The sequence below is a fragment of the Leopardus geoffroyi genome, chromosome B1 (genome assembly GCF_018350155.1).
Source record: "Leopardus geoffroyi isolate Oge1 chromosome B1, O.geoffroyi_Oge1_pat1.0, whole genome shotgun sequence".
NCBI lineage: Eukaryota > Metazoa > Chordata > Mammalia > Carnivora > Felidae > Leopardus > Leopardus geoffroyi.
In genome coordinates this window covers 138,432,666-138,455,035 of record NC_059327.1, presented here as the reverse complement: position 1 = coordinate 138,455,035, position 22,370 = coordinate 138,432,666, and the positions used below count along the sequence as shown (strand labels likewise).

General features: G+C 38.8%; 1 protein-coding gene and 1 long non-coding RNA gene across 3 annotated transcripts in view; one reads left to right on the top strand and one right to left on the bottom strand.

The window, feature by feature from the left end:
- RASGEF1B (RasGEF domain family member 1B) overlaps window positions 1–22,370 on the bottom strand; it is a 559,703-nt gene that overhangs the window by 438,118 nt on the left and 99,215 nt on the right. Inside the window, exon 2 of one of the 2 annotated variants that reach the window (XM_045473602.1) lies at window positions 18,670–18,717. In XM_045473602.1, the coding sequence (XP_045329558.1) occupies window positions 18,670–18,717 (48 nt within the window). Of the gene's footprint in view, window positions 1–18,393; window positions 18,505–18,669; window positions 18,718–22,370 lie in introns of those variants that run through there. The other variant, XM_045473603.1, reaches the window with a different exon arrangement.
- On the top strand, window positions 324–6,875 carry LOC123595783. The gene is made up of 3 exons (XR_006711371.1): window positions 324–656; window positions 1,767–1,769; window positions 6,864–6,875. It is a non-coding gene; the product is annotated as an uncharacterized LOC123595783 (long non-coding RNA).

Below are 22,370 nucleotides of genomic sequence, written 5' to 3'. Positions count from 1 at the left end.
TTTTATATGTGTTGTTCTCAGTTTCCATCAAGATTGTAAACTAGGTAGCCATCATCAGATCTCACATTTCCCTGCTATCCAACAACCCACCTCACCCACCAAGCACCTAACACATGCTCAATAAGTACTTTTCATACAGCCCTTTCATAATGATGGCGCCAATAGTGAGGAAGGAAGCCCTTGACCCTCCCAAAGCTGAAGCCAAAGCAAAGGTTTTGAAAGCCAAGAAAGCAGTGCTGAAAAGTGTCCATAGTCACCAAAAAAAAAAAGAAAAGAAAAATCCATACATCTACATTCTGAAGGCCCAAGACAATGAATCTCCAAAGGCAGTCCAAATATCTTCAAAAGAGCACCCCCAGGTGAAACAAGCTTGACCACCATGCCATCATCCAGTTCCCCTTGACTACCAAGTCAGCCATGAAGAAAATAAAAGACGAAAACACTCTTGTGTTCATTGTAGATGTCAAGGCCAACAAACACCAGATCAAACAGTTTGTGAAGAAGCCCTAAGATGTTGACGTGGCCAAGGTCAACACACTGATCAGGCCCAATGGAAAGAAGAAGGCATATGTTTGATCAGCTCCTGACTATGATGCTTTGGATGTTGCCAACAAAATTGGGATCATCTAAACTGAGTCCAGGTGGCTAAATCTAAAGTATTTCACCATTAAAAAAAAAAAAAAGTAATATTCATATATTTAAGTCTGATTTCAAAATAAAACCCAAACTATTAGATAATAATTGCAAATTACATTCACCAGATATTCACACAGCTTTCTCCCTTATTTCATTCAGCCTCATGCGCATATAACAGCCCCTCCGAGAAGCCTTCGTTGACTACGTAATAGAGAACTTCCTACCACTTTCTATCACCTTATCCTGATTTCTTTCTCTTCTTAGTACTGTGACTGCCTGATGCAGTGTTGAATATACTCCCCACTATAGTGAGAGCTCCACTGTCTTTCTTAATACTCACTGTCTTATCCCCAGGGCCTAGAACACAACCTGGTTCATAGTGACACTCAGTAAGTATGGAACAATTTGTGAATGAATTAAATTTGTACCTATACACACACATACACACAAATATATATAATTGGCTTCGCAAAGGTTTAACTATAATACAAACTTTTATTTTTTAATTTTTATTTAGGCTTTATACATGAAAGCCAAATAAATTTGACTCCATTAACTGACCACTGTAAAAAGCCCAAATACCACAAATGTATAAAGTAAACCATTCATCCACTCTAAAGGGAAGCATCCTGAAGAGCTTGGGGCATAGTCTAGAAACTTCTGTATATACATACAAGCCTAACAAATGATAACCAATGAGTAAAAAGCTGTAAACTTTTAATCTTTTTAAATATAATCCACTGAAATTTAATGTTTTGTAAATATAAAGAATTCTAAGAAAAAGAATCATTTTTTAATCTTTAGGTTTTAAATATTTACTCACTGAGTCTGTTTCCCCACCTGTAAAATAGGGATTAAAAAATAACCCATGGGATTGATACATGATTTAAATGACAAAATGTATTCTAAAGTATTTAGCACAGTGTCTACATATTAAAATTTAAAAATAGATGATAGATAAAAGATAAATAAGTTCAGGGACCAATGAAAACCCAAGAGAAGGACCTACCTATGACAGTGCAGGATAAAGAAGCTGCTTAGAAATGATGGTACCAAATTCTGAAGGATCACCAGGCATCAGTCAAGCCCAGGAACTGCAGGCTGAAGGTCATTTTAGGTTGAAGGAAGAGTATGTTCCTGACATAAGAATTTTAACAGCTGGCAGCCTAAGAGAGGGAACCATGTTTGCAGAAACATCTTGAAGGGCTACTCTGCAAAGGGAAGGTGAAATCACAAGGCAAGGAAACTCAAAACAAGGTGGAAGCTGAACAAAAGGTGAAGCAAAACTGCAAATGGGTGAGAGCAGAGACCTAAAGAGTGAGAAAACAGAAAACCTGGCAACACAGTGAAAACCCTGTTTATAATTAGTTCAGTCTACAAGCGAGCTCCATTTTACATATAACCACAAAATACTGTCACCCACTTTGACTATTCAATAAATTTCCCAGGAAGAAAGCTATCATATAAATCTTATAAAGACTGAACTTCGATAATTTGGAATGTTGCAAGAGTCAGTCACTAGGTTAGTTTTCTTTTGCTGCTGTAAGAAATCACCACAAACTTAGTGGCTTAAAACCATACAATTTATTATCTGACAATTTTAGGGATTAGAAGTCTGAAATGGGTAATCAAGCTTACATACTTTCTGAAGGTTTTGGAGAGAATCCCTTTCCTTGACTTTTCTGACTTCCAGAGGCTGCCCACATTCCCTGGCTCATCGCCCTGCACCGTTCCAACCTCCTCTTCCATTATCACATCTTCTCAGACTCTGAAACTGCTGTCTCTCTCTTATAAGGACCTTGGTGATCGCATTGGGCTCACCAGGATAATATAGTGTAACCTCTCCATCTCAAGATCCTTAACTTAATCATATCCACAAAATCTTTATGCCATGTAAGGTAACATATTCAGTTTCCAGAAATTGGGATATAAGCATCCTTGGAAAAGCCATTACTCTGCTTACCATAGTTTCCATTTTGGGAAATCATGTCACTGACAATAACATTCTTCATGGGTTTTGAGTGGCTAATACAAAAGCTCTGTATCAGACTGCACTATTCGCCATCCCATTCTCAATGATTCTAAAAAGAGGTAAACATATCCGACAGCTTTTTATGTGTCTAGTGTGGTCCTGCCCAAGAATTTATATTTGCTTCATTTATTAATTCACTTTCCTTTTATTTCTTCTTATACAATTAGAGAATTTTATTTAAAGTGTGTGTAAGTAGGTCATATTGTCCATACAAATAGTAAAGGAGTCGTTACAAAATGTTAAATATTTACTGCCAGAGGGGTTATTGGATTTGGTAGGACTGAGAGCCCCTGAGTTAGAGGGTTGATCATTATTTTTAGTGCACTGAGTGCTCCTGGAAAATCTACCATCTGTATTACAAGTCTGGTTGCAGCATTAGCAGCAAGTCTGCAGCTGAAGGTAATATTCCATCAGAATTAGGCCACTAAAGTAAGCAGATGTGCTTAGAGTGTACTGCAAATCTAACTAACCGATTCTTACCTCTCTTTCTTACCTCTCAGACACTGGACACTTCTTGGCCGACCCTCTTGGCTCCTGACCCTCTGCCTTCAGCCCCAGGGGCATGAAGAAACTGACTGGAGAGTCAGTGAAGGATCACAGACCACTGGGGTCTTTACAGTTTCATAAAACATCACAGAAGGAAAAACATGGCTCCACTGATGAGCACCCTTCCATTAAAGCAAGAGGAGGCAACATGGCCAGGAAGAGGTTAAAAACAGAGAAAGGACAGGAGGACAGGGCAACTGAGGCTGGGAAGAGAGACCCACGAAACTGGGAATAAGGGCCTGTCAGTCTATTTCAGGTTATGGGGTACACCTGAGGCTATCTGTTAAGCTACGGATGTGTAGAGAATTATGGGGAAGAACACACAGTAAGGAAGCAGAAAACAGGCTGTAGTGACCTCAGATGAACTCCCAGAGACTGAAGCAGAATTTCACTACAGCTCTAGCACTGAGATACATGGGTCCACTTCAGCAGCAGGGAGCCCTTGCTCTCCATTCTGAGCTTGAACTTCATGCAGAAACAGTCTCTTCCTCTTCCCTCTTACCTCTACAATAGTTCATTATCCTGGTCTCACAGTCTTTAGGTTTCTGCCTCTCCCTGTATGCATACATATTTCCTGATTCTCTCTCTCTCTCCCCCCTGCCTACACTCTTCTTTCTTCTCCCCCTCCTCCTAACACTGGCTGGGACAGAAACCATGTAGCATAGGAAAACCAATAAGCTATATCTTGCTATCAAATTAATTCAGCTCCCCCAAGTCAGTCTATACATGGCTGCTCTGAGGTCATGAACCTATTCCTATCCAGTAGGAATACCAGGATAGTAGAGTCATCTCAACATCCACAGAACTTGATGATCTAACTGTAGGCTGAGCCAACCCATAGTACTATGAACACAAGCAGTTTCTGGATACAAGTGCCTGGATCCTGGCTCTATCCATTAATAGCTCTAACTTGAACAAGTCACTCAACTTTAAGCCTCAGTTTTCTCACCTATAAAATGGGAAGAAAGATGGGAAATAATATAATTTATCTCATAAAGTTGTTTTATATATTAAACTTTCTTAAAAAGCATGAAAGGTACTTAGCTCCATACCTGGCATAGGGTAAGTATTCCTAAAGTGCTGGCCAAATTTCAGCCTGTTGGCCAACAAGACCATTTTATACATCATCAATTTTTTTGCATTAATTTTATTTATAAAATATTGTATTAAATGTTTTAAATCATGCATTAAAGTACTTATCATGATTGCTAAGTTTTTTGGCACCCTCTTAAACTTTGTATCTACCTTACTTCTCACATCCTAGATCTAGACCTGGTCATGGCAGTGATGCTGTGGTCCTGGAACCATCAGCTCAGGCAGTAGCCCCCAGGAACCCTACAATTTGCATATTAATGTCTAGATTTTCCTTGCCACTCCTCCTTTTGTGGCCTATCATATTTCTCCCTCCTGTTTTATCCCTATGTTGGTTTGTCTTGTGATCACATTTTTGATGTTTGAGAATATTTTTGTTTGCAGCATTCATGTTTTGAATAATGTCTGGACTTGGACTTCCATCATTATGTAGGAAGCTAGGATATTCATGTATCAGATTTCTAACTTTGGTTCCATTTTAAAGGATAATTATTCTTAGTTTAAACAGAATGCATAACTACTGTAAGTCAAGGATCTGATGGGAAATGCAAGACTTATGAAACCAAATTATCTTTTACCAGAAAGCCTTAAATATCATAATACATAAGAAAATCTGTTTCAGCCAAAAAAAAAGTTTAAAATTATTCTTTACTAAAGGTTAGCATGTTACTAAAACAAATTGAACCCTAATTAATTGCCAAATAGAATGTGTTTGCAAGAAGACATCTGGAGTTGATCTCAACTAAAATATCTATATGAGGACTTAAAATGCCTCAAAAATAGAAGAAGCATGATATCCAACAGACTAGAGGTCAAAAACTCAAATATCTCTCAGGGTCATGAAAACATAAAGAGCGTAAGTTGGAGGGTATCAGGACGACAATGGGACAAAGTGAGGAGGAATGTGGTGAACTGGAGGTGCCTTGCCCTGTTCAGAGGAGAGTGGCTGCTCAGCTAGGGTTGATTATTGTCATTTGGAAATCATGCTAACTTTCCAGATATTCCAATATTTCAGGACAAGCTCCAAATCTAGGTATTTATGTAAAAACACTCACATTTAAATATATTGGCTCAGTATTTTTAAAAATCACTCAAATGGAGTTCCAGTTCAAGATAGAAACATAGGAAGATTCTAAACTCACCTCTTCCATGGAACACAACAAATTACACCTATTAATAGAACAATTCCTTCTGAAGAAGAACAGAGGGCTGACTGAACAGCTATTGAACAACCCAAAGACAAAGTGGCAAGAGAATAGCAAGAGGGACTGAGACACGATAACAAAGGGAACCCCACCCCTACTACCAATGGCAATGAGGAGAGACAGAACTGAGGGACCAGGAATCGATCCCTCTGTCCTCAGGCACAGGAAAAAAAAACCCATGATTTGAAAGAGCAACTAGCACATAAGAGACAACACAAACTCTGACAAGGAACGGAGGAGCCGCAGGAAAGTTTTCCAGGTCAAAAGGACTGGAGAACAACATGGTTTATGTTCCCACCCCTGCCTCAAAAGCCTAGACCAGAGCAGGGTCCTGACACCATAACAGGTGGGTCCAGTCCTCTCAGTGAGCTTACAACTTCAGCGAGCCTGGGGTCCACAAGCCCATACCAGCCCTAAACATGCTGAGGCACAGAAAAAAGGCCATGGCTTAAAAGGGTCAAGGAACCGAGAACATTCTCTCCCCTTCCACCTCAAAAGCCCAGACTGGAGCAGGATCTGGCCACCATAAGGGGCAGGTTACAGGTGCCATAATTTCAGGGTCCTGAGGCCATAACTGGTGGGTCAGATTGTCACAGAAAGTTTGTGACCTCAGAAAGCCCAGAGTCCACAAGCCCACATCAGCTGTACTGTGGTGCTGGGACACAGAAAACAAGCCATGGTTTTATGGGACTTTTTTGTGGGTTTTTTTTAGTTTTTAGTTTTTTTTTAATTTTTAATTTTTTTTCTTTTTGGTTTTGTGCTTTTCTTGTTCTTTTCTTTTATTATCTTTTTAATTTTATTATTTTTTTCTTTATTCTTTCTATAAAAAGCCACTGTTTAAAACAGTAACTAGCCTATAAGCCACAGCTCCAAGCAGCCAGCAAAAGTCACCAAGCACACACAGTCTGCATAGGGGACCATACATGACACCACTCCTTCAACTTTAAGAGAAGTAGCCGTTTCGCTTACTCCATTGAAACAAACACATGAAGTCAAACGAAATAGGGAAACAGAGAAATATGCTGCAAAGGAAAGAATAAAAAAAAAAACCTCAGAAAAAAGAACTAAATGAAACAGAGATATGCAATATACCTGATAAAGAATTTAAAGTAATAATTATACAGATACTCACTTGGCTAGATAAAAGAATGAAAAAAAACTCAATGAGACCTTTAATAAAGAGATAGAAAATATTAAAAAGAACCAATGAGAGTTGAAAAATACAATAACTGAAATAAAAAAACAACACCAGAGGGAATCAACAATAGATTAGAGGATGCAGAAGAACATATCAATCATCTGGAAAACAGGGTAATGGAAAGCACATAAGCTGAACAACAAAAAGAATAAAGAAATTTTTTTAAGGAGGATAGATTAAGAGATCTCTTGGACAATACTAAACAAACAAACATTCACATTATAGGGGTCCCAGAAGAAGAAGAAGAGAGAGAGTAAAATGTGTAGGAAACTTCTTTGAAGAAAAAAATAACTGAAAACTTCCTAACCTAGACAGGAAAACAGACATCCAAGTCCAAGAAGCACAGAGAGTTCCCAACAAGATGAACCCAAGGAGATACACCATGGCACAAAATAAGTGTCAAAGGTTCAGATAAAAAGAGAATCTTAGAAGCAACAAAAGACAAACGAAAAGTTACCTAGATGGAAACACCTATAAGGCTATCAGCTGATTTCTCAGCAGAAACTTTGCAAGCCAGAAGGGAGTGGCATGATATAGTCAAGGTGCTGAAACAAAAACACCTACAACCAAAAATATCTAGCAAGGTTATCATTCAGATTTGAAGTAAAGGTAAAGAGTTTCCCAGATAAACAAAAGATAAAGGAGTTTATCACCACTAAACCAGCATTACAAGAATGTTAAAGGCACTTAAGGGGAAAAGAAATGGCCATAATTAAACATAAATATGAATTAAAAGGTATAAAATATGACAAGATACACATAAAGCGTGGAGAAGGGTGTAAAAAGGAATTAAAAAAAGTAAAAAGAAAGAAGATTTTTTTTCCCTATTTCTGTTTTTTTAAGAATGTATTTGTACTTGAACAGTCATCAAATTAATATGCACTGCTACTTAGGATATTATATATGAACTTCATGGTAACCACAAACCCAAAACCAATGACAGCACACAAAAAAATAAAGAGAAAGGGGGCATCTGGGTGGCTCACTCGGTTGGGCAGCTGACTCCAGCCCAGGTCATGATCCTGTGCTTTGTGGGTTCAAGCCCCATGTCAGGCTCTGTGCTGACAGCTTAGGGCCTAGAGCCTGCTTCAGATTCTATGTCTCCCTCTCTCTTTGCTGTTCCTCCACTCACACTCTGTCTCTCTCCCTTTCTCAAGAATAAACATTTTTTTAAATAAATAAATAAAGAGAAAGAAAGTAAAACAAAACAGTATAGATACTTGTCAATCACAAAGAAAGAGGCCAAGAGAAGAAGAAAGGAACAAAGATGGACTAAACAAAACAACCAGAAAACAAATTTTTAAATGGCAATATGTACATACTTATGCATAATTACTTTGACTGTAAACAGCCTAATTCCTCCAATCAAAAGACATATAGGAGTAAAATGGATTAAAAAACAAGACCCATCCATATGCTGCCTACAAGAGACTCACCTCAGACCTAAAAGGCACAGACAGAAAGTAAAAGGATAGAAAAGCATTCACCACACAAATGGAAGTGGAAAAAAAAAAAAAAAAAAAAAAAGCCAGGGTAGTAAAAGTTATATCAGACAAAATAGACTTTAAAATAAATGCTGTAACAAGAGACAAAAATGAGCATCACATAATGATAAAGGTATCAATCCAACAAGAGGATATAACAATTGTAAATATCTATGCACCAAACATTGGAGCAACTAAATACAAAAAGCAGATATTAACAGACATAAAGAGAGAAAATGATGGCAATAATAATACAATAGGGGACTTTAACAGTCCACTTACATCAATGGATAGATTATCCAGAGAGAAAATCAGTAAGGAAACAATGTATTTGAATGACCCATTGGACCAGATGGACATAATGATATATACAGAACATTCTATCCAAAACAACAGAATACACATTCTTTCCAAGAGTACCTGGAAAACCCTCCAGAATAGATCACGTATTAGGCCATAAAACAAGCCTCAATAAATTTAAGAAGACTAAAATAATACTATGCCATTTTTTCTGAACACAATGGTATTAAACTATAAATAAATCACAAGAACAAAATTGGAAAACCTTGAATAGCCAAAGCAATCCTAAGAAAGAAGAACAAAGCTGAAGATACCACAATTCCAGATTTGAAGATACACTACAAAGCTGTTGTAATCAAAACGGAATTGTACTGGCACAAAAATAGACACAGATCAATAGAACAAACCAGAGACCCCAGAAATAAACGCACATTTACATGGTCAATTAATCTATGACAAAGGAGGCAAGAATATACAATGGGGAGAAGACAGTCTCTTCAGTAAATGGTGCTGAGAAAACTGGGCAGCTCACTGTAAAGGAATGAAACTGAACTACTTGTTAACACCATACACAAAAATAAACTCAAAATTGATAAAAGACCTAAATGTGAGACATGAAACCATAAAAACCCTAGAAGAAAACAGAGGCAGTAATTTCTCTGACATCAGTCATAGCAGTATTTTTCTAGATATATTTCCTGAGGCAAGGGAAACAAAAGCAAAAATAAACTATTGGGTGTCTCTGTCTCTCTGTCTCTCTCTATATAGATATAGATACAGATATAGATATAGATGATATAGATGATATAGATATAGATATAGATGATATAGATATATAGATATAGATATAGATATAGATATAGATATAGATATAGATATAGATATAGATATATACACACACAGACATACATATATACACACCCACAAAGCTTTTGCACAGCAAAGAAAACTATCAATAAAACACAAAGGCAACCTACTGCATGAGAGAAGATATTTGCAAGTGATAAATGATATATCTGATAAGGGGTTAACATCCAAAATATATAAAGGACTTCTACAACTCAACACCAAAAAAGCAAACAACCTGATTTGAAAATGGGCAGAGGATGTGAATAGACATTTTTTCCAAAGAAGACACACAGATGGCCAACAAACAACCTGAAAAGATGCTCAACATGACGAATCATCAGGGAAATGCAAGTCAAAACTACAATGAAATATCACCTCATACCTGTTAGGATAGCTACAATCAAAATAAGAAAAAAATAACAAATGTTAGGATGTGGACATGTTGGTGGGAATGGTAGCTGGTGCAGCCACTATGGAACATAGTATGAAGGTACCTCAAAAATTTAAAAATAGAAATACCATATCATCCAATAATTCCACAATTATGTATTTGCCCAGGGAAAATCAAAACACTAATTCAAAAAGATACATGCACCCTTATGTTTATTTCAGTGTTATTTATAGTAGCCAAGACATGGAAGCAACCTAAGTGCCCATCAACAGATGAATGGATAAGGAAGATGTGGTGTATATACACGATAGAATATTACTGAGCCATAAAAAAAGGATGAGATTGTACTATTTGCAACAACATGAATGGACCTAGAGGGTATGATGCTAAGTGAAATAAGTCAGACTGAGAATGACAAATACCATATGATGCCATTCATAAATGGAATCTTAAAACATGAATAAACAAACAAAAAGCAAAATCAGAACTAAAAATACAGAGAACTGATGGTTACCAGAGGTGAGGGTTTGGCAAAATTGGTTAAAGAGAGAGGGAGGTATAGGCATCCAGTTATGGAATGAGTAAGTCATGGGAATAAAAAGCAGAGCATAAGGAATATAGTCAATGATAGTGTAGTAGCAATGTAATGGGACAGATGGTGGCTATATTTGTGGTGAGCACAGCATAATGTATAAACTTATCAAATCACTAAATTGTACACCTGAAACTAATATAACATAGTGTGTCAACTATGCTTAAATTTAAAAAAATCACTCAAATGGGCAAAACATACTAAGCTGTTAATGCCAAATCTCTGCATAGAGATTGTCTATGAATGAAACGTATATATTTTCATTTTTCCTTCTGAAATCCTACCTAAAGCATTTCTGAAAGATGGAAGATTTTAATTTATGTAAATTTAAATACCTTCTTTTTGTTAACCTAAAATAAAAGGCCACTTAGAGAAAGCTATGGACACGAAATCAAAGTTTTGACTTCAGAACTGTCTGACACAAGGGTACCTAGATCAATTCTGAGTTGAAGTGCCATGAATTTTTCAGAGCTCATATCCCCTTCAATTACAAGAAGATATTGCATTGGGGCACCTCAGCGGCTCAGTCAGTTAAGTGTCCGACTCTTGATTTCAGCCCAGGTCATGATCTCCTGGTCATGAGATCGAGTCCCATGTCGGGCTTCACGTTAACAGCGTGGAGCCTGCTTGGGATTCTCTCTCTCCCCCTTCTCCGCCCCTGCTCCCTCCTCTATCTCTCTCAAAATAAATAAACATTAAAAGAAGAGAGAGAGAGAAGAAATTGCATTGCACTTGGATTGCTTTATGGACCCTTTGTGACATTTCCTGGTATAACCTCACCTAGTCTCCTCCTACTACCAAGTTTAAGCTCATTAGCTCTCCTTGTAGACAGACTGTCATTCTGAAACACTGGATTGAATTCAGGTTAGAAAAGCCCATTAAAGGACCAGCTTGAAGAAATACCACAGGAGGATTGGGTAGTGACCATATATAATATTTAATAAGGAGAGCTGTACTCAGAGGCATTATTATCTTTCATTTGCTCCAGATATATATGGCAGATGCTTTGAGCAATCCAGCTCAGGCCTCACTCCCACAGAATTTATACGAATATCATTTGCTCTTCGATAAAAGGGATTCTTAGAACTGCTGGCCTACACCACCCTTGAAGCCAACTCTTTTGAGTTGGAGATACTAGGCTTAAACTTAAGTAAGTCTGAGTATACATTGTGTCTTTGGAATGTCTCAGGGTATTGGAAAATTAAGGAAGAGAAGACAGGAATGAAGGAGACCTTTGACCTGAGTCACAGGACAATGAGACACAGAGGGACTACAAGCTTTGGTTAGACTTAGGATGCTCTTCACCAAGGCAAGGGAAAAGAATAGGAATAAAATGAAAAGTGAAATAACTCCAATACCCATTTAATAAATGCCATCACATTAAAAACCCACGACACTCTTCCCGAGCCTCAGCCTAAGGCTCCTATTTTCCAAATACCATTCAGTATAACCCAAGTTTAGGAGGGGGGAAAGAAAGCACTGGACAGCCCGTCCCCTGGAGCTCATGGCAATAGAATTTGACCTACATTGCTGAAATGCCTGGTTTGTCCTTCCGGGTTTTTTAAGGATACAATTCACAAATGAGATAACTGTAAAGGTTACTGTCAGTGTGTCTGACACACAGTTACTGATCCTTTGAACAATATTCAACGGAAAAACTTCCCTCTTTCTAGAAAAGTAAAATAGCATTTTTAAAAACCAAAACATAGAAATGTGAATTCAGGTGTCTTTTATTTTTAATTTTGTTTTTCTGGAAAAAATAGTAGGCTCTCCTAGAGTCCCCCATTGTTGTGAGTCTGTAGAGATGATCTCCATCTCTTTTAAATTCATCTTGCTTGTTTTGTCATTTTTTATTTGGGCTGCATCTTCCAGAAAGCCACTTGGTATCTTTCATAGGCCATGGAAAGATAACACAGATGAAAGATAATATGGGCTCCACTTCAGGGATTCTGATTTCCTTCCCATCTCCTGTCAGGACCTTCAAGGGGAATTGCCACTACCAGAAAGCAGTGACTTTCAATTTCCCTTAAGCTAGATTCAGTGTTCAGATCCTCGCAGCTACGTAAAAGGCCCAAATGACTCTCTCTGATGCCAGTGGGAACACATGAGCAGACAGAATTTTAACTCTTAGGTGCTCATCTTCTGGTTTTTACTTAACTTGCCCAAATCTAGCTGCTTCATTAAAAATTTCTCTGTACTGTTGTTACATAGTGTGTCTCTCTTTCCTTATATCCTCCCAAGTGGGGCATAAATCATTCTCAGGGACTCTAGAGGCTCCATGCATGAAATACACAGCCAGGAACAGGAAGGACACTTGAGAAAATACACAAGTTGAAGCAGGTACTCAAAGACAATTGAGCAAAGGCTGTGAGTCATTTTGGGGAAGAAAAGAAAAAAGAAAAATTGATCCAGCAATCACACTCCTTGGTATTTACCCAAATGAACGAAAGACGTATGTTCACGTAAAAACCCACACATGAATATTTATAGATGCTTTATTCATAATTGCCAAACCTTGGAAGCAACCAAGATGTCCTTCAGTAGGTGAGTGGATAAATGAACTGTGGTATATCCAGACAATAGACTACTGTTCAGCACTAAAATGAAATAAGCTACCAAGCTGTGAAAAGACATGGAAGAACATTAAATGTGTATTATAAAGTGAAAGAAGCCAGCCTGAAAAGGCTACATATTGTATGATTCCAACAATATGATATTCTGGAAAGGGCAAAACAGTGGAGACTAAAAAGATCAGTGGCTGCCAGAGGCTGGGGATGGAGACCAGAACAGGTGAAGCACAGAGGACTTTTAGGGCAGGGAAACTATTCTGTAGAACACTATAATGGCAGATATACGTCATACACTTTTTGAAATGCATAGAATGTACAACACCAAGAGTGAACCCTAATGTACACTATGGGCTTTGGGTGATAATGAAGCATCACTGTGGGGTCATCCATCATAACAAATGTACCATGCTGTGTGTGAGGGGTGGGGATTGAATGGAGGGCACAGAAGGGCAAAAGAACACTGCTGATGGAGCATAAAGATAGAATTAGAAAATGAAAATAATACCACAGGAAATGTTCAAGAGTCTTTTTTAGTCTTTACCAGGAAAACCTAAGAGCTACTTCTCCAGGGACCTGAGACTAACACAGGGCTCCATTATTGTCCATAACATGGTTTACTTAAATATACTCAGGTTTACTCAGATATAAACATTTAGAAAGCTCTCAGACACTAGACACCATAGAGAAGGAGGTAGAGGAAAGGTACAAATACTAACAAAACACAATTTTTGTTTGGAGGAAAGTAATAGTTCTGTGGGAAGGATGGACATTATGCTCATAAATAAGGAGGCGGGTGGGGAATGGGGTGGGAGGAAGAGATGATCATGGGCTGAGTAACAAAATGCCAACCTCAATGCTCCAAATTAGAGTACTGACTCACCACCCACTGTATACATTTGTGACCCTAGGTCATCTAATCAGTTAATATATCCTCCAGAATCCATCTTACAGGTAAACGATGTAATTTTAGAAGCAAGGATAAGATCTTTCTACCAACCCAAAATTGTTCCCTCCTTGCTAATGCCAGAAAATTCTACCCCTTCAACTCCATTTCATTAGCTCTATCACCTATTAAAATGCAAATACTCTTAGGAGAGATTAGACTTTAAACCACATAATTCAAGTGTAACTTACTGTGAATTTATTTATCAGATCTGCAGAGATGGTTTTAATAGAAAAAAGGATATATGTAGTAAACTCAAGATCCCTGAACACCAGAGAAATGTTTGGGCAGGAGACAAAATATTTAAAACACTCTGTTAACCTTAGGCTTTGGCAGTTCAATTTTCTTTCTGATTAAAATCAAATGAAAACAGTGCAACCACGGAATGTTTGCAAAGCAACCAGAACATTGATTGTATGCTATTTCTATTACTAATATTGTTATTAATCTTGAAAAGATAATTGGGGAGTAGGAAAGTAAGTTTTGTGGGAAAGAGACAAAAGAGTCTTCTATTTATTTCAGCCTCACTCACTGACGTTCCACACTGGGATAACAGAGTATTTACTTGCCGAATGAATAGCTACCATGCTAGCCTCCACGACAGCTTTGCCTTAAAATTCTGGCCAAAGCTCATATATAAAGCCCTTCCCTTAGTTCCTTAGGGATACCAGGATATATGGCACTTTTAGGCAGACAGAAAGTAAACACAGAGAGGAAATAAAGCATAAAAACAACCCAATTTTTATGGGAGAGGTTCCTGATACTATCTCAGCTGCTTCCAGGGCTCTGAGGCCTTGCCTGTTCCCAGGTCCTGTCTCCCAGTCTATAGATCATGCAAGGACAAAAGGGCCCATACAGCATCACAGCACCAGGCCTGGAGCCCTTAACTCTCCTATCCTTGCACACAAACATCGTATGACCTCCCACCAGAAGCCCAAGAGCTTTCCAGTGCTGCTGCCTCCCAGCCTCTCCCACTCAGCCCCTGAGTCTGCTCTGAGACTCACCTCTTCCCCAGTTATTGAACGACTGTCATTTGGAAGAGGCAGTTGCTCTCCCTAACACCTCTCTACCACCACACAATCTCCACTGGGTACTAGTCAATTCTGTAGTAGGCCCAATAGATATTTTACCTACATGATAGCATGATAGCAAGAAAGATACACGCATATACACCTGTCAAAAACAAGGAGAATAAGCATCTGGGTTGATGCATCACATGCCCCCCCCCCCCCCCAGATTGGAAGAAACAATCTCTAGGGCAGGGTCTGTTCTCTGTTTATATCACTCCTGGATACCACTCCTAGATAATGTTTGGTGCAATTAGATACCCAATGAATAACTGTTGTGTCAAAGAATGAATAAATAAATTCAGTGATTTCCCCCACCTCTTAAAATCTGAATTGAAAGACTAATTCAGTGCCTTGTTGCACCCCTAATAAATTCTGATTTTTAAGGACATCATCAATAAAGCCTCCATTGATCAAGCTCCAGTATTAAATTCTCTCTGCTGTTCAATTTAGACATGCTAACCTGGAGCGATAATCAACTAAATGAACAACTCACTGTAGATGGGATCGCCCCAAGGCCAAGAGCAATCCTTTCGAAACTGCACATAGAGTCACTGAGGCAAAATGAGGTCCCTCTACTCAAAACAAGAGAAATGCCATATTTAGCAAGAGCTAATATTAGGAACCTACTATGTACTAGAAATACAATAAGCACATCATTTATATTATTTAATCCCTAGAACAACCCCAGAAGTTGGGAATTATAATTCTCATTTTGTAGATTTTTTTTTTCAAACATTTATTTATTTTTGAGAAAGAGAGAGAGTGCAAGCAGGGGAGGGGCAGAGAGCGAGAGGGAGAGACAGAATCCCAAGCAGGCTCCGTATGCACTCTCAGTGCAGAGCCTGACATGGGGCTCAGACCCATGAACCATGAGATCGTGACCTGAGCTGAAGTTGGACGTTTAACCGACTGAGCCACCCAGGCACCCCTCATTTTGTAGATTTTAAAAATAAGACTTGGAGTGTTTTTGCCCATGATTACTTGTACAAGAACTTAAAAAGCATAAATTTTGGAGCCAGGTTGGCTAGGTTTAATTTCTGACCGGCCTCATTCTAGATGGGTGTCTTAGTACATTCAGGTGGCTATAACAAAATATCACAGGCTGGGTAGCTTATGAACAACAGAAATTTATTTCTCATGGTTCTGGAGGCTGGAAGCTTGACATCAGGGTGCCCGTGTGCTCACATCTCACTGTGTTGCACACATCTTGCTGTGAGGAGGGGCTAAGGAAGCTCTGTGGGGTCTCTTCTATAAGAGCATTAATCCTACTCATGAGGGCAGAGCCCTCATGACCCATGCACTTCCCAAAGGTCCCCCATCCTAATATCATCACCTAATATCATCAAATTCCGATTTGAATCTGAGGGGGACACAAATACTCAGAGCACAACACCGGGCAAACAGAGCTTAACACATCTCTGCCTCTGTTTCCTCATCTACGAAAAGGAACTAATAATGGTACCAGTTGCTAAATTATTATCTCTCATCTCCAAACCCTTCTTTCTGTAACCTGGTTTGTGATCTAGGCCTGGGGCTCTGAGAAACACATTCCTGCACAGTCAGCTGGCTTCTTGTTAGTTCTGCCAGTGAGAAGCGCTAGACGGGGTGCAGAGGGGGAGAAGCGAGAAGGAACTTGCTCCCTCAGCTGTGCTCCTCGGGGCCTCACACCAGCAGCATTATCCTTCTGTGCTTCCTGCACAGCCACTGAGTCCAGTCTGGCCACACGCGCAGACTCCACCTCACAGCATGCTGGCCAGCGCCCGCTCCTCAGAGGTCTGAACCTCAACTCTGTGGGGCCCTTCCTCTAAAGATCTAAGAAGCTTTCATAATCCCATCTCTTCGCCTTATTCCCTCCACCCTGGGGGTGATACCTGCTTCCTGGAATTGCTCCCCACCCCCACCCCTATAGTCTTCTTTTTGTTTATTTAAACTTTTTTTAATATGTGTTCATTTTTTAGAGAGAGGGAGAAAGACAGAGCACGAACAGGGTGGGGCAGAGAGATTGGGAGACACAGAATCCGAAGCAGGCTCCAGGCTCTGAGCTGTCAGCCCAGAGCCCGACACGGGGCTCAAACTCACAAACTGTGGGATCATGACCTGAACCGAAGTCGGACACTTAACCAACTGAGCCACCCAGATGCCCCTTTGTTAATTTATTTAAATTCAAGTCAAGGGCAAAAATGCTCTATGCCATGTAGTAATGGTTTCAGGAGTAGAACCCAGTGATTCATCACTTACATATAACACCCAGTGCTCCTCCCAACAAGTGCCCTCCTTAATGCCCATCACCCATTTAGCCCATCTCCCACCCACCTCCCCTCCAGCAACCCTCAGTTTGTTCTCTATATTTAAGAGTCTCCTATGATTTGTCTCCCTTTCTGTTTTTCTCTTATTTTTCTTTCCTTCCCCTATGTTTTGTACTCTTCCCATTACCTAGTTAACAACTTTACAACCGGGTAACAGTTCTTCATATTAAATTTTCTCTGTTCAAATTACTGGTGTAATTTCATTCTGCCAACAGACCCTGGGGATACAAGAACACCTATGTCAGAGGGCTGTAGAGAGTATTAAATAAGTTGATCGTTGGAAAGTGCTCAGAACTGTACCTGGAGCACAGTGTTTGCTCTATCAGTGTTAGCTGTTATTAGCAGGTAAGTAAGTGTTGAGGCTGGGCTGGAACCCCTGTCTGCCTGTCTTCTTCCCAAGCAACATGATGTTCTGCTAATAAAAACAGTTACTATGTACTTAGGCACCGGGTTTAGTGCTTTCACAGATGTTACCTCTTTTAATCTCTTTAAGCACCTCTTAGATGCTTTGCATTCTTGAAGTGTTTTTTCTCTAACAATTAACATCAAGAAAGGTATTCTGAGTTAACTCGTCCATTATCCTCAAAGGTTCAGCAAGTACTCCAACAAGTTCAAACATCGACATTAGAATAATAATTTTTTAACATGGACTTCTCCAAATTCTAATAAATCTATTTATATCATCGCCCTATGTATCATCAGGAATTAACATAATTTAAATATATGTAAATGTGTATGTCTGTGTGTCTGAGGATTAAGATTTTGGAATTTCAAATTTGCTATTGTTTTGATCTAAAGTATCAATGAAAGAATATTGGGATTTTAAAAATTAAATGCCTATTTTGTGCTAGACACTAGGATATAAGTGTTTTCACATATGTTATCTCATTTTATCCTTAGAATATACTACACTAGTAGGTACAATCATCTTCTTTGTACAAATGTGTCCAAGGTCACATAGCTAATAAAGTAACAGAACCAGGGATTGAAAGCAATTCTTTCTAACTCAGAGCTCATGTTTTAGCCAATTCGCCACAGGTCATAGGTGAGGGTCATTCTCCATAGCAGATCCTGAGAGAATAAAGTTTAGTGAACACATGAACTCAGATAGAAACAAATTCCTTCACTGCCAAGGGCTTAAAAAATAAGAGAACTGAATCTGGCACATTATCTTCTGACCTTGCTTTCAGAATTGCTTGTAAGCCATGAGAAATTCTCAGCTTCTGTCACTGGGTTTCCAGAATCTCTCTTGTTCCATTTCATTTCAAGGATTTCTTCTCCCATTTCAGGTTTGCTATTGTAGAAGCAAAGTAAATGAAAATTCCAAAATACCTTGTTTCTGGGAGTATCCTTACCTTCAAAAAAGAAATCATTCTCTTTTAAAAAAAAATAAATAAAAGCATCCACCAAAATAATTATTTTTTACAGAATGATGCAGAGGGGAAAAAAACGTACCTTTTGCTTCGTGCTTGATTTCAGGCCGACTCGGGAGTGACTTTTGGACTAGAGGAAAAATGAGAAAGAAATCTATGAAGCACACAGTGAAACAGCAGGACTTATTCTGAAGTCATTTCTTTTAGAAGGTATAAGTTTTAAGTTAAAATCCTCTCCCCTATCCTTCCCTCACAGACTCTAGAAATCTAAGAACGGAAGCACAGCATAGAGTCCCATGTTGAATTTTAGTCCCATGTTGAACAGAAGACTGTGGAAGGTCTGGAGCTGAGAATGTGAAGGTGTACCTATGCTTTGTCAGTGCCTTGCTCATAGTGACTGATTCAGCATCTTTCCTAGAGGATGCTGCAGAAACCACAAAGTGAAGCATGTGAGGAAATAACCCCAGCTGTAATAAGGCAAAAGGAAAAAGGCGGTCGGGGGGGGGGGGGGGGGGGGGATGAATAAAAGAAGAGGTGTGAAAGAAAAATGAGGAGGGGAAGGGCACAAATGCTCTGTAAAATGGAAAAGGACAAAACAGGAGCAGAATGAGGAAAATAGTACATTGATGGCAAGATTTCCAAGTGCATTTCTATAGGGCAGAATTTACTGTCTGCTAATTTAAACACATGTTCATTACATTGAAACAAAACTCTCACAAACATTAGTTCTTAGAGAAGACTTTTTGTTTTCCAGTTGGTTCATGATTATCTAATCTTATTTGGAATTAGGAAAGGTAAAACAAGCATTAATCTATGCATGAGAATACTTTGGTATGGAATACCAATAGGATTTTTCTCCCAATGAGAAAAAAGCAAAAGTCAACCTTACTATGTTTAGCATTCAGAGAGTGAATATATTTGGCTCTAAGTGCACCATGAATCAAAGTTAACTCTAAACCAATTACCACAATATAGCTAGAAAAATGTCTAATTTGGTAGTCCTCACACTGTTGGATCTCAGGATCCCTTCACATTCTTAAAAATTATTGGGGCTCCCAAAGAGCCTTTGTTTATTGGGTTATATGCATAGGTAGTCACTGTATTAGAAATTGGAACTGAGAATTTTTTTTAAATATGTATTTATCAATTTGTTTTAAAATAGCAATGATAAACCCATTACATGTTAAATAAATAAAATTTATTTATATTTTGTGTCTATCCCTAAATACAAAAACAATTAGTCAGAAAATGGCATGTCTTCATATTTTTGCAAATCTGTAATGTTTAGCTTAAATAGAAGACAGCTAGATCCTCATATTTGCTTCTGCATTTAATCTACTTTGATAAGAATATATTTTTGGTTGCATTAAATAAAGAAACTTCAGCCTCACTCAGATATGTGGTTGAAAAAGGAAAGAGCATTTGTAATAATCCATTCAGATAATAGTGAATATTCTTCTCTGATAATATGCAAAAACTTGACAATTATAGTTTCTTAAAGGTTGGTTGCAATGAGAATCTGAAATCATATAATGAACTGCTACATAAGAATTTGCTGGTCTATCTTGCACTTTTTTTTAGCGTTTATTTATTTTTGATAGAGAGAGACAGAGTGCAAGCGGGGGAGGGGCAGAGAGAGAGGGAGACACAGAATCCAAAGCAGGCACCAAGCTCCGAGTTGACAGCAGAATCCGATGCAGAGCTCAAACCCACGAACGCCGAGATCACGACCTGAGCCAAAGGAGGATGCTTAACCGCCTGAGCCACCCAGGTGCCCCTATCTTGAACCCACACATAGATCTTTCACCCGCACATGATTTTGTAGCATCATGTATTATTCATTTGGAAAAGAGTGGTTCCATGAATTATGTAGGTTTCCCAAATATTGACAAATTTCATTACGTAATATGAAAGAAATCACATTTGTTAATCACCAACCCCAGTAGAAAATCTTCAAATGTTGGTAAGCTATCAAGCTCACAGTAACAGATACAAGTGTTCCAAAATTCCAATTTTCACTTGAAAGCTTGAATTCTATCATGGGCAACAAACACTGTCAGTCGCTTTTCATGAAGTGACAGGCTCACTTCATTCATTTCTGTGAACACGTCTGCCAGCCACACGAGTCTGAATATAACCAGAGTTCATCACTCGTTCTTTGAAGTTAAAATGGTGTTTCATGAAAAAAAAGAGGCTACTTTGGCTCACAATTCAATCATACCAGTGCTTTTCTTCAAAACAGCCACTGGAAGTTGTATGCAGCATAGTACTTTTATGCATACCTCCCATCTTGTCACCTATCATCCTAAAAACAGGTAGACTCAAAGGCTGAAATATAGCAAACCTAATAATTTTTACTATTTTAACAAGGGCATTTTTAAGTGAAACTGGCATTTTATTTCCTGCAATGCAAACGCACTGTGGTGAAATTATATGACTACTAGTACAGCTTTGGTGCTACTGCGTCAATTCATGTGGAAGCACCAGCAGTTCTGGTCAGCCCTGCTCTTGCACAATCAGTGCAGATGTCATCCAGTTTAACAAAAAAAAAAAAAAAAAAAAAAAAGGAAAGATCTTAATATTACTTATGAGGAGAGTTTGGCTTTTCAGATTTCCTTTGAGAACCACCATTCTTAGTCATTTAAGCAGTTGAGTCTAAGTAATTAGACTCTCCCACACTCAAAGAAATGGAGCTTAGGAAGAACAGAGCCAATGAAAATCAAGGTCTCATTGTCCCTTCCTCCTTCCTGCTGTCTTAGAGGAGAGAGAAAAAGAGACCAACCAGGAGTAAGGATCCCTTCAATGGACAGAAGCCAGAATGGGGAGGGAACCTGATCATAAATCTGCAGTGTTCATCTTGCACTTACTTACACAGCGGTTTGAAATCTAGACTATTATGGGGTGAGTTGCTTCCCCCCAAATTCATTTGTTGAAGTCCTAACTCTCAATGCCTTAGAATGTGACTGTATTTGGAGATAGAGCCTTTAAAGAGGTAAGTCAGATAAAATGAGGTTCAGTGGGTGGGCCCTAATCCTATATGATTGATGTACTTGTAAGAATATGAGATTAAGACACAGACAACATGCACCAACAGAGGAAACCATGCAAAGACAAGGAAGACAGCCATCTGCAAGCCAAGGAGAGAGATCTCACCAGAAACCAGCCCTTGCTAACACCCTGATCTGGAACTCCTAGCCTCCAGGACTGTGAGAAAATAAATTTGTGTTCTTTAAGCCACTCTGTTTATGGTATTTTATTATGGCAGCCCAACAAACTAATATTACATAGACCCTGACAAACCCTCCTCAAAAAGTCAAGAATCAAAATGTGGAGGTCCAGCAAAACCAAATCCTGAGTAAAAAGGGGCCATTAACATCACATTCATTGTCAACCACTTAACATCCTAAGGCAGAATGTCTGCATCAGCGGTCCTCAAACTTCAGAGTTCATAAAGATCATTTGGGGGGCTGTTAGCCATGCAATTTGCCAAACCCCAACTCCAGAAATTCCAAATCAGAAATTCTGGGTGGTCCCCAGGAATGTGCATGTTAATGAGCACCCCAGGGAATTCAAATAGATACATGGTACACAAACTACAATTTGAGGAAGACTTGCCTGCCAAGGACAGCAGTAACTTGGGATGAGAAGTAAGAAAATACAGAAACTGGCACAAATTCCCTCTCACTTTCTCTTTGAAGAATCCAAATACATGAATCTCTTTTTCCTTTCCCTTTTAAATGCCTAGTGTTAAAATTCTTAATTTGGTTGAACCAGTGGGTGGGC